The 17,723-nt window shown below is 37.2% G+C and overlaps 2 protein-coding genes across 3 annotated transcripts in view; one reads left to right on the forward strand and one right to left on the reverse strand.

Annotated features, from left to right (window-relative positions):
• GNL2 (G protein nucleolar 2) overlaps nucleotides 1-5,523 on the forward strand; it is a 190,746-nt gene extending 185,223 nt beyond the window's left edge. For both annotated transcript variants that reach the window (XM_053707147.1, XM_053707148.1), the window contains exon 16: nucleotides 5,335-5,523. In XM_053707147.1, the coding sequence (XP_053563122.1) occupies nucleotides 5,335-5,481 (147 nt within the window). In that variant the 3' untranslated portion in view covers nucleotides 5,482-5,523. The remainder of the gene's footprint in view (nucleotides 1-5,334) is intronic.
• A 4,202-nt stretch (nucleotides 5,524-9,725) lies between these two features.
• Nucleotides 9,726-17,723, reverse strand: part of DNALI1 (dynein axonemal light intermediate chain 1) — a 29,090-nt gene continuing 21,092 nt past the window's right edge. Inside the window, exons 5-6 of the mRNA XM_053704790.1 lie at nucleotides 12,426-12,590; nucleotides 9,726-10,197 (exon numbers count right to left, since the gene is read on the reverse strand). Of these exons, the coding sequence (XP_053560765.1) occupies nucleotides 10,162-10,197; nucleotides 12,426-12,590 (201 nt within the window). The 3' untranslated portion in view covers nucleotides 9,726-10,161. The remainder of the gene's footprint in view (nucleotides 10,198-12,425; nucleotides 12,591-17,723) is intronic.

Below are 17,723 nucleotides of genomic sequence, written 5' to 3' on the forward strand. Positions count from 1 at the left end.
GGCTTCTCATCTAAACAAGAAACTTCCCAGGTATCTGTCCAGATCCCGGGATCCTCAGGCGGAGGCAGTGGATGCATTTTCACTTCCTTGGCAGTATCATCCTGCCTATATCTTTCCGCCTCTAGTTCTTTTTCCAAGAGTAATCTCCAAGATTCTGAAGGAATGCTCGTTTGTTCTGCTGGTAGCTCCGGCATGGCCTCACAGGTTTTGGTATGCGGATCCTGTCCGGATGGCCTCTTGCCAACCGTGGACTCTTCCGTTAAGACCAGACCTTTTGTCTCAAGGTCCTTTTTTCCATCAGGATCTGAAATCCTTAAATTTAAAGGTATGGAGATTGAACGCTTGATTCTTGGTCAAAGAGGTTTCTCTAACTCTGTGATTAATACTATGTTACAGGCTCGTAAATCTGTATCCAGAGAGATATATTATAGAGTCTGGAAGACTTATATTTCTTGGTGTCTTTCTCATCATTTTTCTTGGCATTCTTTTAGAATACTGAGAATATTACAATTTCTTCAGGATGGTTTAGAAGGGTTTGTCCGCAAGTTCCTTGAAAGGTCAAATCTCTGCTCTTTCTGTTCTTTTTCACAGAAAGATTGCTATTCTTCCTGATATTCATTGTTTTGTACAAGCTTTGGTTCGTATAAAGCCTGTCATTAAGTCAATTTCTCCTCCTTGGAGTTTGAATTTGGTTCTGGGGGCTCTTCAAGCTCCTCCATTTGAACCTATGCATTCATTGGATATTAAATTACTTTCTTGGAAAGTTTTGTTCCTTTTGGCCATCTCTTCTGCCAGAAGAGTTTCTGAATTATCTGCTCTTTCTTGTGAGTCTCCTTTTCTGATTCTTCATCAGGATAAGGCGGTGTTGCGAACTTCTTTTGAATTTTTACCTAAAGTTGTGAATTCCAACAACATTAGTAGAGAAATTGTGGTTCCTTCATTATGTCCTAATCCTAAGAATTCTAAGGAGAAATCGTTGCATTCTTTGGATGTTGTTAGAGCTTTGAAATATTATGTTGAAGCTACGAAATCTTTCTGTAAGACTTCTAGTCTATTTGTTATCTTTTCCGGTTCTAGGAAAGGCCAGAAAGCTTCTGCCATTTCTTTGGCATCTTGGTTGAAATCTTTAATTCATCTTGCCTATGTTGAGTCGGGTAAAATTCCGCCTCAGAGAATTACAGCTCATTCTACTAGGTCAGTATCTACTTCCTGGGCGTTTAGGAATGAAGCTTCGGTTGACCAGATCTGCAAAGCAGCAACTTGGTCCTCTTTGCATACTTTTACTAAATTCTACCATTTTGATGTATTTTCTTCTTCTGAAGCAGTTTTTGGTAGAAAAGTTCTTCAGGCAGCGGTTTCAGTTTGAATCTTCTGCTTATGTTTTTTGTTAAACTTTATTTTGGGTGTGGATTATTTTCAGCAGGAATTGGCTGTCTTTATTTTATCCCTCCCTCTCTAGTGACTCTTGTGTGGAAAGATCCACATCTTGGGTAGTCATTATCCCATACGTCACTAGCTCATGGACTCTTGTTAATTACATGAAAGAAAACATAATTTATGTAAGAACTTACCTGATAAATTCATTTCTTTCATATTAACAAGAGTCCATGAGGCCCACCCTTTTTTGTGGTGGTTATGATTTTTTTGTATAAAGCACAATTATTCCAATTCCTTATTTTATATGCTTCGCACTTTTTTTCTTATCACCCCACTTCTTGGCTATTCGTTAAACTGATTTGTGGGTGTGGTGAGGGGTGTATTTATAGGCATTTTAAGGTTTGGGAAACTTTGCCCCTCCTGGTAGGAATGTATATCCCATACGTCACTAGCTCATGGACTCTTGTTAATATGAAAGAAATGAATTTATCAGGTAAGTTCTTACATAAATTATGTTATTCCTATCCACAAGGAACATCATCGGTTCCTAAGGTTCGCATTCCTGGACAAGCATTACCAGTTCGTGGCGCTTCCTTTCGGATTAGCCACTGCTCCAAGGATTTTCACAAAGGTACTAGGGTCCCTTCTAGCTGTGCTAAGACCAAGGGGCATTGCTGTAGTACCTTACTTGGACGACATTCTGATTCAAGCGTCGTCCCTTCCTCAAGCAAAGGCTCACACGGACATCGTCCTGGCCTTTCTCAGATCTCACGGATGGAAAGTGAACGTGGAAAAGAGTTCTCTATCTCCGTCGACAAGGGTTCCCTTCTTGGGAACAATAATAGACTCCTTAGAAATGAGGATTTTTCTGACAGAGGCCAGAAAAACAAGACTTCTAGACTCTTGTCGGATACTTCATTCCGTTCCTCTTCCTTCCATAGCGCAGTGCATGGAAGTGATAGGTTTGATGGTAGCGGCAATGGACATAGTTCCTTTTGCGCGCATTCATCTAAGACCATTACAACTGTGCATGCTCAGTCAGTGGAATGGGGACTATACAGACTTGTCTCCGAAGATACAAGTAAATCAGAGGACCAGAGACTCACTCCGTTGGTGGCTGTCCCTGGACAACCTGTCACAAGGGATGACCTTCCGCAGACCAGAGTGGGTCATTGTCACGACCGACGCCAGTCTGATGGGCTGGGGCGCGGTCTGGGGATCCCTGAAAGCTCAGGGTCTTTGGTCTCGGGAAGAATCTCTTCTACCGATAAATATTCTGGAACTGAGAGCGATATTCAATGCTCTCAAGGCTTGGCCTCAGCTAGCGAGGGCCAAGTTCATACGGTTTCAATCAGACAACATGACAACTGTTGCGTACATCAACCATCAGGGGGGAACAAGGAGTTCCCTGGCGATGGAAGAAGTGACCAAAATCATTCAATGGGCGGAGTCTCACTCCTGCCACCTGTCTGCAATCCACATCCCAGGAGTGGAAAATTGGGAAGCGGATTTTCTGAGTCGTCAGACATTGCATCCGGGGGAGTGGGAACTCCATCCGGAAATCTTTGTCCAAATCACTCAACTGTGGGGCATTCCAGACATGGATCTGATGGCCTCTCGTCAGAACTTCAAAGTTCCTTGCTACGGGTCCAGATCCAGGGATCCCAAGGCGGCTCTAGTGGATGCACTAGTAGCACCTTGGACCTTCAAACTAGCTTATGTATTCCCGCCGTTTCCTCTCATCCCCAGGCTGGTAGCCAGGATCAATCAGGAGAGGGCGTCGGTGATCTTGATAGCTCCTGCGTGGCCACGCAGGACTTGGTATGCAGATCTGGTGAATATGTCATCGGCTCCACCATGGAAGCTACCTTTGAGACGAGACCTTCTTGTTCAAGGTCCGTTCGAACATCCGAATCTGGTCTCACTCCAGCTGACTGCTTGGAGATTGAACGCTTGATCTTATCGAAGCGAGGGTTCTCAGATTCTGTTATCGATACTCTTGTTCAGGCCAGAAAGCCTGTAACTAGAAAGATTTACCACAAAATTTGGAAAAAAATATATCTGTTGGTGTGAATCTAAAGGATTCCCTTGGGACAAGGTTAAGATTCCTAAGATTCTATCCTTCCTTCAAGAAGGATTGGAAAAAGGATTATCTGCAAGTTCCCTGAAGGGACAGATTTCTGCCTTGTCTGTGTTACTTCACAAAAAGCTGGCAGCTGTGCCAGATGTTCAAGCCTTTGTTCAGGCTCTGGTTAGAATCAAGCCTGTTTACAAACCTTTGACTCCTCCTTGGAGTCTCAACTTAGTTCTTTCAGTTCTTCAGGGGGTTCCGTTTGAACCCTTACATTCCGTTGATATTAAGTTATTATCTTGGAAAGTTTTGTTTTTGGTTGCAATTTCTTCTGCTAGAAGAGTTTCAGAATTATCTGCTCTGCAGTGTTCTCCTCCTTATCTGGTGTTCCATGCAGATAAGGTGGTTTTACGTACTAAACCTGGTTTTCTTCCAAAAGTTGTTTCTAACAAAAACATTAACCAGGAGATTATCGTACCTTCTCTGTGCCCGAAACCAGTTTCAAAGAAGGAACGTTTGTTGCACAATTTGGATGTTGTTCTCGCTCTAAAATTCTATTTAGACGCTACAAAGGATTTTAGACAAACATCTTCCTTGTTTGTTGTTTATTCCGGTAAAAGGAGAGGTCAAAAAGCAACTTCTACCTCTCTCTCTTTTTGGATTAAAAGCATCATCAGATTGGCTTACGAGACTGCCGGACGGCAGCCTCCCGAAAGAATCACAGCTCATTCCACTAGGGCTGTGGCTTCCACATGGGCCTTCAAGAACGAGGCTTCTGTTGATCAGATATGTAGGGCAGCGACTTGGTCTTCACTGCACACTTTTACCAAATTTTACAAGTTTGATACTTTTGCTTCTTCTGAGGCTATTTTTGGGAGAAAGGTTTTGCAAGCCGTGGTGCCTTCCATCTAGGTGACCTGATTTGCTCCCTCCCATCATCCGTGTCCTAAAGCTTTGGTATTGGTTCCCACAAGTAAGGATGACGCCGTGGACCGGACACACCTATGTTGGAGAAAACAGAATTTATGTTTACCTGATAAATTACTTTCTCCAACGGTGTGTCCGGTCCACGGCCCGCCCTGGTTTTTTAATCAGGTCTGATAATTTATTTTCTTTAACTACAGTCACCACGGTATCATATGGTTTCTCCTATGCAAATATTCCTCCTTAACGTCGGTCGAATGACTGGGGTAGGCGGAGCCTAGGAGGGATCATGTGACCAGCTTTGCTGGGCTCTTTGCCATTTCCTGTTGGGGAAGAGAATATCCCCACAAGTAAGGATGACGCCGTGGACCGGACACACCGTTGGAGAAAGTAATTTATCAGGTAAACATAAATTCTGTTTTTTGAGGCTGCAGCTCCTACTGAGCATGTGCAAAAGTTCACAGTATTGATTGGCTGATGGCTGTCACCTAATACAGGAGGAGGGAAATTTGGACTAACTAAAAATGTCATCTGCTAATTTCAAATTCAAAGTAATTGATATTATTTAGTTATACTGTATTTTGTGGTCCTTTTAATTTTTGTCTTTTAGTGTTCCTTTAATAATAGGGAACTTTTTGCCAAATCCTCCCATATTTAAAGTTCATAACTTGCTCCATGGCAAATTGGTTGCTTTTACAGTCATTTGCATGCTGGGAACGGTCAATTGCATGTCAACAAATATATTTTAATAACTAGTGATTATTTGACTTCCTGGCTGTATCATAAAATGCACCCCCAAATATATCCACTAATATATATTTAATACATTTCTTAATGTGCTCTGACTCTACATGTGAAGTAGTGGGTATTATTTGCTTGCTGACTTTGTTTTTAAAGGATTTTGCTTCCTGTCTTGATATTTCTGTGGTTCAGTTTCCAATTACATTTGTTGTCTTTTACAGAGGAGAAGACTTGAGAGGCAACAACACTCAAAGAAAGTTGGTGTTCGCTACTATGATACTCACAATGTTAAAAACAAGAACCGCAACAAAAAGAAAACAGACCCTCAGGGACAGAAGAAAAGGCAAAATTCAAAGCAAAAACATTGATTACTGTAAACTATTTTTTAAATAAAATAGACTTTTTGAAAATTTTATTTTTTTATTTCTGTGACGTTGTGTGGGTTAATATTTTCCTAAATGTGTGCCAATTTTGAGGATTTTTGCTGACTATAGAGGATATATACATACAGATTTTTAAGTATAGATATTGTATATAATTATATACACTTATATGCATACATAAACTTATTAAATTACTTTCTTAAAGCATAAATTAATTTGACTACAAAATAATCCTTATTATAATATTAAAAACTGTACTGAAAAGCTGCAGATAGAACCTTAGTGCTGGACCTTCCCCGTTATATTAAAGGGATTGAAAGGTCAAAATGAAAATGTGCGTTTTAATAAATCATGCACCAGACCATCTCGGAGAGCCAGCAGTGGCTTGTATGACACCATGTTTAAATCTTTACTGACACAATACCCATCACTGTCGTCTCTCTGAGCAGGCGTGGTTTTTGATTCCTGATGTGTGTGTGCTCCAAATCAATATTTACTTTTACTAGCAGTATTTTTGCTAGACATGTGCATTTGTTTGCTTAGGAATGCAAATTTGTTAACCATACATGGATATTCATGTTGTTTTCAGGACATGACTATCCGAACGAATGCAGAACGAAAATTTAAAGAAAACAAATAAGTACTGATGACATTCAGCAGTATTAATTTGTTTCCTTTAAATTACCTTAGGGGGTTAAATATTTATCTACAGCCTGCTGGAGAGCTGCGGATTCCAGGGCCTGCACTAAAGGTGAAGGTCTTTTAGCTGCTGGGCTAACCCTTTTATTAGTGCGCCCCGGGGCTTTGTAAAGAAGAATCGGGATTAACGCACCAAAGGTGGGGATTTAACGCTACAGGTGAACCTTTTCACCTGTAGCAAAGGGACATCTATATTTTGTTTTGTTTAAAAAGATTCAAATTGTATTTGTCGCAAAAGATTTGGCCAAACCAAATTTTTCACCAGAGCACCCCTCTTATTTTGCTAATGGAAGTGTATTGCAAAAATGCTCTTATTTAAAACTGAAATGAATTCATGCACATATCAATTTTGAACTTTCTATCCCTTAGTGTGCGAGGATAGGATATTAATATTGTTAGAGATTATTTGCCAATGCTAAAATTTATATTTGTGTATGCTGCTATAATTGTGTTTTGTTTTTATATTTGCACAAAAGAGTACAAACTTGTTTTACGGTCATCATGTGGATTTAAAGTGAAAGTAAATCCTAGCGTTGTACAAACGCTAGGATTGACTATTGAAACAAATAAATGGGACTTTCATTCATGAAGTATAAGATACTTCATGTAGAAAGCTCCTTTATTTGTTTCAACCGATCGCCGTTCTCAGCTGCTACAGCAGCCCACGGCTAATAACATTTTTTGCTAAGAGGTGACGTTTTCACCCCTTAGCCAATAGCCGTGCGGTAAATCCGGCTTCCATGGACACCAAGCCGGATTTACCGCACGGCTATTGGCTAAAAGGTGAAAATGTCACCTCTTAGCAAAAAATTTTTTTAGCCGTGGGCTGCTGTAGAAGCTAAAAACGGCGATTGGTTGTGAAACAAATAAAGGAGCTTTCTACATGAAGTATCTTATACTTCATGAATGAAAGTCCCCTTTATTTGTTTCAATAGTCAATCCTAGCTTTTGTAAAACGCTAGAGTTGACTTTTACTTTAAATTAGAGCAAATGAAGGGCAGTGTTTAAAACATTTAAAAAAAACAACAACTTCAGAATCACTCATATGTCATTAATGACGTATTGCAAGCTCTACCACAATATTTTGTTATGTACGAAATGTTCTAAATAAAAATAAAAAATATATATCAGTAAAATATCTTTGAAATGCCTATGACAGTTTTGAGTTTCATGTGAACATGTTTAAATATGCATTCATTGTGATGCTATGGAAATGCAATGACATATTTAATACACTTATTTCTTAATGTGCCCACAACATTTCTACATGGCACTTGTCATTAAAGGGATATGAACCCCAAAAATGTTCTTTTGTGATTTTAAACAACTTTATAATTTACTTCTACTATTGATTTGTCTTCATTATGACCCTGGGGAAAGTCACCATAAGGGTGATGGGGGAGACCAGATGTGGACTCCTTGCCCAGTGTGCTAAGAGGGATATGGCTGCACCTCACTGAGGCCAAAAGAAGGCTGAAATGATCGTATTGGGGTTGTCATGTTCCTTGTTAAAGGAGAATTGTCTGGTATTTCAGGGCAGGGCTGGACTGACCTTACTAAGCAGCAGGATCAGACTGATATACTTCAGGAATGTTCCTCTGTGAAAAGCACAATTGGGCTAAAAGAGGTTGCTCCTAAGTGGTAACTCCATAGAACACATAATGTCCTAGGTAGAACTCAATGGAATTCTGTCTTTTGTTCAACCTCATCTGCTATGTTAACGAGCTACTAAGCTGTTGTTCATTCCTTTTAGAGCGCTTCACTGTCTGTATGAATTTTTCTTTATTCTCTTGGTATCTTTTTTTTGTTGTTGTTTAAAAGCAGGGATGTAAGCTTAGGATCTGGACCATTTCTGGGCACTGTATGGCAACAGTTTTGCAATAATGTTATCTATTTGCAAGAGCACTAGATGGCATCACTATTTCCTGCCATGTAGTGCTCCAGACATCTACCTAGGTATCTCTTCAACACAAAAAAAAAAAAATTGGGTATGGTTTGTCTGAATCGCAAAAGAACATTTTTGGATTTCATATCCCTTTTAATTATTACCAGCAGTCCAGTCACTTGTACCTATAACCAATAGAAAAGAAGATAAAATATTGAAGGAAGCAAAAACAATGGAAATAAAATGTTTAATATGTAGTGTATGTCTTTTAAAAGGAATCAGTGGATTTAAAAATAAATGCAAACAGTCTGAAAACAATAGATAAGAATTTAGAACAAACGTGTGATGGGTTAAGGGAACCCCTCCAGAAAGGAATACACTTATAGCACTCTAGAGCTGATTGTACGTGTGTCTGACAACTAAATTGTCGTGAAATAAATATCAGTTAATCACAACATGTGGTTGAGTAACAGTAGCAGGGGAGAGGAAAAGGGAGATAATAAAATATAACTTTTATTCTCAAAGTTGCCATTACAATTGGGGGATACAAACAATTTAAAAACACTCACAATATATATAGACTAATATGATTAAGGTACATAACTATGTAATTACCCTCTATTAATGAAGGGCGAAATTGAGATCATTGTAAGGATCCAAACAGAAATTGTAACTGGTAAATATTACTATCTAGTGGCAATCTACAAATTAGATTGCTATGTTAGTTTGAATATTTGAGCACGTATTGGAATAGTATTGAGAAGATTAATCTTGGTCTTCTATTGTGATAATAAAATAGCTCATATAAGTGTGGTGGTTATTAGCCCAACCTCAAGGAGTATACATCCTTTTGTTCGTATTATACAAAAGGATGTATTCTCCTTGAGGTTGGGATAATAACCACCACACTTATATGAGCTATTTTATTATCACAATAGAAGACCAAGATTAATCCTCTCAATACTATTCCAATACGTGCTCAAATATTCAAACTAACATAGCAATCTAATTTGTAGATTGCCACTAGATAGTAATATTTACCAGTTACAATTTCTGTTTGGATCCTTACAATGATCTCAATTTCGCCCTTCATTAATAGAGGGTAATTACATAGTTATATATATATATATATGTACCTTAATCATATTAGTCTATATATATTGTGAGTGTTTTTAAATTGTTTGTATCCCCCAATTGTAATGGCAACTTTGAGAATAAAAGTTATATTTTATTATCTCCCTTTTCCTCTCCCCTGCTACTGTTACTCAACCACATGTTGTGATTAACTGATATTTATTTCACGACAATTTTGTTGTCAGACACACGTACAATCAGCTCTAGAGTGCTATAAGTGTATTCCTTTCTGGAGGGGTTCCCTTAACCCACCACAAGTTTGTTCGAAGTTTAAATAATACACAGCACCACCAACTCATTTACTTTGTATTTACAGAGTTTATAATTGATATTTACTCAAATACTGAAGTTGTTAAGAGCTTTCCTAAATAAATTTATACAACTAGTAGTGCCATTGTTTTTTTTTGTCTGTTCACAATAGATAAGAATTAGTCGGGGTTTTGTTGTTCGAAGAGAAAACATCCAAAGACTTTGAAAGACCACAGTAAAATAATCAAGGTAATACCAACTCTTATGATGTCAATGTTTTCTTTTTTATTACAATTAAACTCTCGCATAGAACATACTTAGCCTTGGGGCTGCCAGTAGGGCAAGCAAGAGCTTTGTTATATTACACATGGCCTTGCCACAATGCTTTAATAACTAAACTGCATAGGGTTCCCTGCTATAAATAACTAAAACAGGAAACGCAAACACATACTTGGAAGAGGATAGCAACAAGTTTACCATCAAAGGAACATTGATATTAAAAATCTTGAGGTGTTTCATAAAGAAATTATGAGAAACCTTTTTACATTTTAAGGGTAAAATGAAGAAATTCCAATAAATACATAAGCCAACTATAATTAAATAATATTTTCTAAAGGTAGAAATATTAGTTTCTTGGCATCTGCACTGAACAATATGTCTGTAATTCAGATTTTATTTCAGAGGTTACTCCCATCCTGTTACTTCTTGGGTGCAATAATACCTTCTAGCTGTGCCTGTAATACAAAAGGTTCATAGTTATTAAAGAGATGAAGCTAATGTATTTACTAAAGCAAATGGTATGGAATTGATCATGTTATGCAGACTCTCCTCTTGTGATTATACTCAGCATTTAAAGGGACACATAAGAAAATTACAGTACAAATATCGACTTTCAATTGTAATTAATTTGCATGGACAGCAATATTGTCAGGGGCTCAATTATTATTTTTTTTAACCATGTAACTGTCATTTGTTAGAAATAAAATAAATAATTTTAATTGAAAACATTGCTCTACAGCTCCAAAATAGTTTTCAGTAGAATGGCCCTTTAAATAGCTGAAGACAATGTAAATATGTATTCAAGTAATAGTGTGGCTGCGTTGCATAAGAGTAGTGTTGAATAACTTTATTAAGCATCATTTCCTGTATTTGTCACATCTTGTGTTTATTAGTTGGTCTAGACTATAATTTAGTTCCTAAAGACTACAAGAAACTTCAAAAGAGGTGATAGCCTACATACTATTTCCTATTTCTTCATTTGATCTTGTTTTGAAAAACAGGGTGTATCCCTTACAGAAATACATTTTATTTTATATTCAAAATAAACTTGTCCTTACTTAACCGTGAATAATGCATTATAGAAATGGAAAAATAATAGCAGGCCTCTTGATAATGTAGAAATTATCCTGTCAGAAGTTGCCACGAAAGTGGCATCAAATAGATGGTATAGGTAGAAAACCTTTTATTCAAACTGCTTGGGACCGTAAAAGGTTTGAATTTTGGAATATTTGCATCTTTAAAAAGGGACAGTTTGGAGAGGGGATGGGACCAATTGTAAACCACAATATGTCATAATACAGCTTATGCATGTAACCTAAAGGTAGTTTTATATAATTTGTTTATACTTTTGTATACATAGTGCCTTCAGAAAGATAGTATAGTACTGTGTAATCAGGTAATATTTTTTGTTTAAAATAAACGTAGACCATTTTTTGCATTTAAACCAACAAAAATTAAACCAAAGACACCAGAGAAGATTGTGACTTAAAGGAGGGGACAATATAAATTTGTAATAATTGTATTTATTTAAGATTGGATTTCATTATAAGTTTGGATTTTGGAAGTCCGGATTTGGGGATTTGTACCTTTACCAAACGTTTCATATACTTATGAAAACATAAACATTTCTTGGTTATATGGCCCAGTGACATTTGGAGTAAAAACTTCATAGAAATCTTTGAGGGCCTTCCCAATTTCCCTATATAGAACACCTGCTTTTGAGTATGGTACTATGGGCTATAGTTCTGTTCCTACGTTTATTGTTTACTAATTTGTAGGCATGTGCATTCGCCAGTTTCGTTAGCTGCCAAATGCGGCATTCAGCTCTTTTTGTAGATGTATTTCTTTCTAATAACACGGTGCGTCCACAGATCATCAGTAATTACTGTTGGGAACATCACTCCTGGCAAGCAGGAGGAGGCAAAGAGCACCACAGCAAAGCTGTTAAGTATCACTTCCCTACCTACAATCCCCCAGTCATTCGACCAAAGGAAAGGAGAGAAAGGAAGCAACACTAGGTGCAGATGTGCCTGAGGTTTATATAAGAAAAACTGTCTGAAAAAAACAAGGCGGGCCGTGGACTCACTTTGTCAAGAAATAAATAAAATTTATCAGGTAAGCATAAATTGTGTTTTCTTTCTTGACACGTTGAGTCCAAGGATCATCAGTAATTACTGTTGGGAACCAATACCCAAGCTAGAGGTAATTACTGATGATCCGTGGACTCAACGTGTCAAGAAAGAAAGAAATTTATCAGGTAAGAATAAGTTTTGTTTTTTGTGAAAGTGCAGCTCACTAAGATCTGTGCAAATCTAGATCTTCAACTATGTTGCACTTTCATAAGAATAAATCCAGCTCTGAAGAGAGCCAAATGCTGCAAGTGGCCAACGCCTTCCGTATTTGGCAGCTAATGAAACTGGCGAATGCACATGCCTACTTATGTAGCTGATGATGATTATTATGTTTAGAATCTTGTTGGTTAAATTTGATTTGTTAACTACTCGTTTGCATGTTCTTTCTCAGTTATACAAGTTCATTCTGAGTTATAACTGGAAAAAAATACAGGAAAAGGGGAGGAAATAAATAATTCAAGTGTATTGCAGTTGAGTTGTTTAGCTATGCAAAATAAATAATTTTTACAATCTCCAGGTGTTTAATATTACTTTTATGTAAGATTTCTCACCTTTAATTGTTGGTTAGTTCTTTTGAGAAACTGTATCTCCTCTGCATGTTTTTTCTCTTCTACTTGTCTTCTTTCAGCCTCACGTTTTTCTATAGCTTCACATCGGGCTTTTTGTTCATTTACTTGTCGTTCTAGTTCTTTCTTATCCTGCTCTAACTCTGCAATCTGTAAATTATAGGCTCTAGAATTAGTGTGTTTATGGACAAAATGTGTACAACAAATCTGTAAATATCCTCATATCAGGGTAAAGGATTAACAATTATATATCTCTTTTACTACTCTTGGAAGAATGAAATCCACCTACTAAACTAACTTTATAAACAAAACCAACTGAATAGCAGAAAGAGATGCATTAGCTTAAATTGCACCAATTTAAGCCCTTGCTACAGTTCTTTTCTTAAAGGGATCTTAAACTCCAAATACATTTAATAAGCATAGTATTGAGGTTATCCCCCTCCTCCGTCTAGTCATGGGTGCGGCCATTTTGAAACCTATATCACTACATTCCAGTGCTGATATGTTTGCACATTTGCAGCAACTCTCCTTAAAGGGACAGTCAAGTCCAAAAAACTTTCATGATTCAAATAGGGAATGTAATTTTAAACAACTTTCCAATTTACTTTTATCACCAGTTTTGCTTTGTTCTCTTGTTATTCTTAGTTGAAAGCTAAACCTAGGAGGTTCATATGCTAATTTCTTAGACCTTGAAGGCCGCCTCTAAACTAAATGCATTTTGACAGTTTTTCACCACTAGAGGCTGTTAGTTCATGTGTTTCATATAGATAACATTGAGCTCATGCACGTGAATTTACTGAGGAGTGAGCACTGATTGGCATAAAATGCAAGTCTGTCAATACAACTGAAATAAGGGGGCAGTTTGCAGAGGCTTAGATACAAAGTAATTACAGAGGTAAAACGTGTATTATTATAACTGTGTTGGTTATGCAAAACTGGGGAATGGGTAATTAAGGGATTATCTATCTTTTAAAACAACAAAAATTCTGGTGTTGACTGTCCCTTTAAGATACCTGCAGTGTAACCTACGTTCCATAATGGCAGCAGCCATAATTAAAGGAAGGTGAATGACCTGTATTTAATGTCCATTTTTATTATTTATTATTTTTTTTCCATTCACCTGGACTTCTATTCCAAGTCTAGTAACTTTCTCTGGTGATTGGCTTGTGGCGATACAGGGGGGTTTCCATTATGAACAATGGTTGTGTGTTCTAATGAGTGTGCTTTTTTTACATTTTTTTTTTATTAAGGGGGCATAAGGCAGGAATTAATGAGTGTACACACCAACACTTGCATTACAGAAACGCTGGTGGTGTGCATGTGTCACTACCCTTCCAAAGACTTTGTGGTATGACCTCAGATGCCTATTAATGCATCATATGTAGCCGTTTTCTTATCCCAAAGTTACAGCATTATGACCACAAGCCACCTATTACCAACAAAAAAGTGCATGATTTGGGTACTGAACTTAAAATGTAAAATATGCAACCAAAAAATGCATTTTAAAATGTGTAACTGGTAAACTAACCTGCAAATTATTATTCAATTAAAGTTAAAGAATAACTTCTATGTCCTTTTAAAGAGACATTGAAATGATGAATTGTTTAATGCATTGCCTCCTGTACACTTTGTATTATTTAATTCTTGTAGTGAATAAAAACAAATATATATATATATATATCTCTCTATATATAGCATGCTTACTTTTTGCATCTTTAAATCCAAAACATGCTTACATACTGACTCTTCGGGTTGCACTCTACTCTTGGAGACAGCCGATCAGAGGCTGAATCTTAATCGCAGCTAGAGTGAATTTAAATGCTCTCTTGGAAGGCATTAAAATTGGTAAGAAAGAGCTGAAATTAGCCTTGTATGCTGATGATATTCTCATCTATATAGCAAACACTAGAATTAATATATCAAAGCTCTTATTAATTATTGATCAATTTGGATCGTTCTCAGGATATAGGGTGAATACCTCAGTCTGAATTGTTGTGGATTAGGCAAAATAAAGACTCCCCCCGGACTATACCCTTTAGAATGGTCTCTGAATCATTTAAGTATCTTGGTATTAATATCTCTTCTAACTCCGACAACTGGTATAGTCAATGTTCTCCCGGTATTGGCAAAAAATTAAGGAAAGTCTGAAAAATTGGTAAAGCCTCCCGTTTTCCCATTTCAGGTCGTATCACTTTATTTAAGATGATTCTTCTCCCAAAACTTCTATATGTTCTCCAGAATATCCCAATAATCATGAAAGGGAAGGTGATGAGGATGCTCAATACAGCACTAAGAAGGTTCATATGGCAAAATAAAAAACCTAGGATTTCTTTCTCTAAACTCTCTCTCCCTAGAAAACTTCAGGGTTTGCATTACCAGACCTCCGTTTGTACAACTACGTTTTTCTTGCGCGTATAGTGAGATTGGATCTTCACCAGAGACTGTTACAAACAATGAGCTCGAAAAAGATGTAATATATCCATTTCTTCCTGTAGCTCTAATTCACTGTAATTTAAAATCTTTGCCCTGAGAAGTGAAAAGATTTAGAACAATACTGAGTCCACTACAGGCCTAGTGGAGGATCTGTAATTTATTAGCCGTGGATTGCAAGGTTTCTAAATATATGCCACTCCTGGGGAATCCCCAATTTCAAGCAGGGTTGCAATTGGCACTCTTCCAAAGATGGCACAACCTGGGTCTTGATAATGTTTCTCAACTAATTGGCAAGGACAGGCAATGTGTTAAAACTTTTGGTTCCATTAAGGGAGAATTGAATCTCTCCCATAAGGAATTCTTTGCTTACCTACAAGTAAGACATTTTGTTCTTAAATTAATAAATGTATCTGGTTGGAACTGGTCTCTGGGGGATCTAGAGAACTGGTTAGTTATAATTAAAAATGGACATATGTCAATCTCCCCATGTTATCAATTATTATGCTCCCTTAAGGGTGTTTCTAATCTAGAGAAGATTTCTTCTAACTGGAGTGTAGTGTCTCTAACTACAACTTGGAGGGAATCTCACATTTAACTCTAAAGGCTGACACACTGCAAGCGGAGCGGTGTGCAGCGTGTAGATGCAGCTGTGCGCGCTCAGTGTGTCCTGCCTTTTCATCTCTGAGCACTCTGCTGCATCAGGTCGCGTAGCTGAGCGCTCAGAGATGAAATATTTGATCTTCAGAAGCGATGCGACGCGGAGCGAAGCAGCTGCTTCGCCTCGCGTCGCTCCGCTTGCAGTGTGTCACAGCCTTTATACAAGACCTATTATACCCCTGACAAACGTTCAAATTATGGAAACTCCAACTTTAATAAATGTCCAAAATGCTTGTTTCCTTCAGCTAATCTGGTACATATGATCTGAGATTGTCCAAAAATTAGATGTTTCTGGTTGAAATTAGAATATTGGATCAATAAATCATTGAAGGTCTCTCCTCTGTATATATTGGGTACTTGTAAAGCGCGGCTAATCACCCGTAAGGGTCTCAAGGCGCTGCTCATTTTATCAACCTCAGAAGGATGAATGGCTGAGTGGACCTCGCCGGGGGTCGAACCTGCAACCCTCGGTATAGAGCTCAGCCACAGTGCATTATCATGCTGAGCTATCTGTGCACATAGTCTTCCTTTGGAAGGATACAAAGGATCTGCAGGCAAATAACAAAATGATTAATATGTCTATCCTAGCAGCCAGATATCTATTTTTTTTAAAATGGAAAGAGAAAGCGATTCCTAATATATCAGAGATTAAAGGGATACTAAACCCAATTTTTTTCTTTCATGATTCAGATAGAGCATGAGATTTTAAGCACCTTTCTAATTTACTCCTATAATCAATTTTGTTTTGTTCTCATGCTATCTTGATTTGAAAAAGCAGTACTGTAAGCTTTAGAGCCAGACCATTTTTTGTTCAGCACCTGGGTAGCACTTGCTGATTTGTGGCTAAATGTAGCAAACCAATCAGCAAGCACTACCCAGGTGCTGAACTAAAAATGGGCCGGCTGCTAACCTTTCATTACTGCTTTTTCAAATCAAAATAACAAATTGATAATAGGAGTAAATTAGAAAGTTGCTTAAAATTGCATGCTCTATCTGAATCATGAAAGAAAAAAATTGGAGTTAGTATCCCTTTAAGAATTGTTTGAAGAACCAATGTATTCTTGAGCAGATGGATACTAATCTGAATAAAGAACGTGACATTGGGCAGTTTTTCAAAAATGGTCAGTATTCATCAAAACTTTGTCTCCCCCTGAGGTAGATTATTTATTTTATCCATTCAGGAATTCAGAGCTAGTGGAGTTGGAATTCTGGTAATTTAATATAGCCAACTGTCCTCCTCCATCCTGTTTTTTTTGTTTGTTGTGGTTTTGGTTTATATAGATAAACTAGCCAATAGATCATGTAATACCACACAAATGTGGTACATAATTATTGCGGGATTCAGATGGATTAGATCTTGATTAACAGAGCAATATGTCTTTTGGCTTAATACTTGGCACTACGCAAAGCGGGATTTTCTGCAATGTATTTGTTATTGACCCGCCCTGCGTGGCGGATAAAATGTATGTGTTGCTGTATGTGTGTCTGTTACTCCATTCTCGCTATTGGGTATAAATAAGATTTAAAAAAAAATGCTCTCTGATGCCTGTTCCCACAAGAAAACAAACAAACTGAAGCATTGTGTACATTCACAATGGCCATTTGATCGTATGGGAACAAGTAAATATACTGCATTATGTTACATTACACACAAATAAAGCATAACACAGACCCTAAAGATCAAATACGGAATCAATAAACAATGTATTTGATGCAGAATAAGCATTCGTTCACAATAGAAACATCCAGAATTTTTTATCTTAAATGGCAGTTAAGTAATTACAAAGATAAGGGATAAATATAAAATACTTGCATTTGAAACCTTTTTGGAACAGTATGAACCCCAAAGTTGTCTAGCCAGGCTAAAACACACAATACATTTTAAGGGTCATACATCTTTATATTGTGTTACAATCTTATGAACATTAGCTGAAAATCTAGCTATATAATTTCAGTAAATCCTGTTTACATTCAATGGGATAATACACCAGTAAAAAAAACACATAAAAACAAAAAGGATAAATCACATTGTAGTGTTGCGGCTCTATATTATACGCCAATCAAAATCCTCTTCCACATATTTTTACACTAGTCGTAATTTAAACAAAAGCTTGTTATCGTCTATTTATCTATTTGTAACACTGGTGTTCTTTCTCAACCCAATAAATATGTCGGCATGGAAACAAATTATTT

This window comes from Bombina bombina, chromosome 3 (assembly GCF_027579735.1).
Source record: "Bombina bombina isolate aBomBom1 chromosome 3, aBomBom1.pri, whole genome shotgun sequence".
Lineage (NCBI taxonomy): Eukaryota > Metazoa > Chordata > Amphibia > Anura > Bombinatoridae > Bombina > Bombina bombina.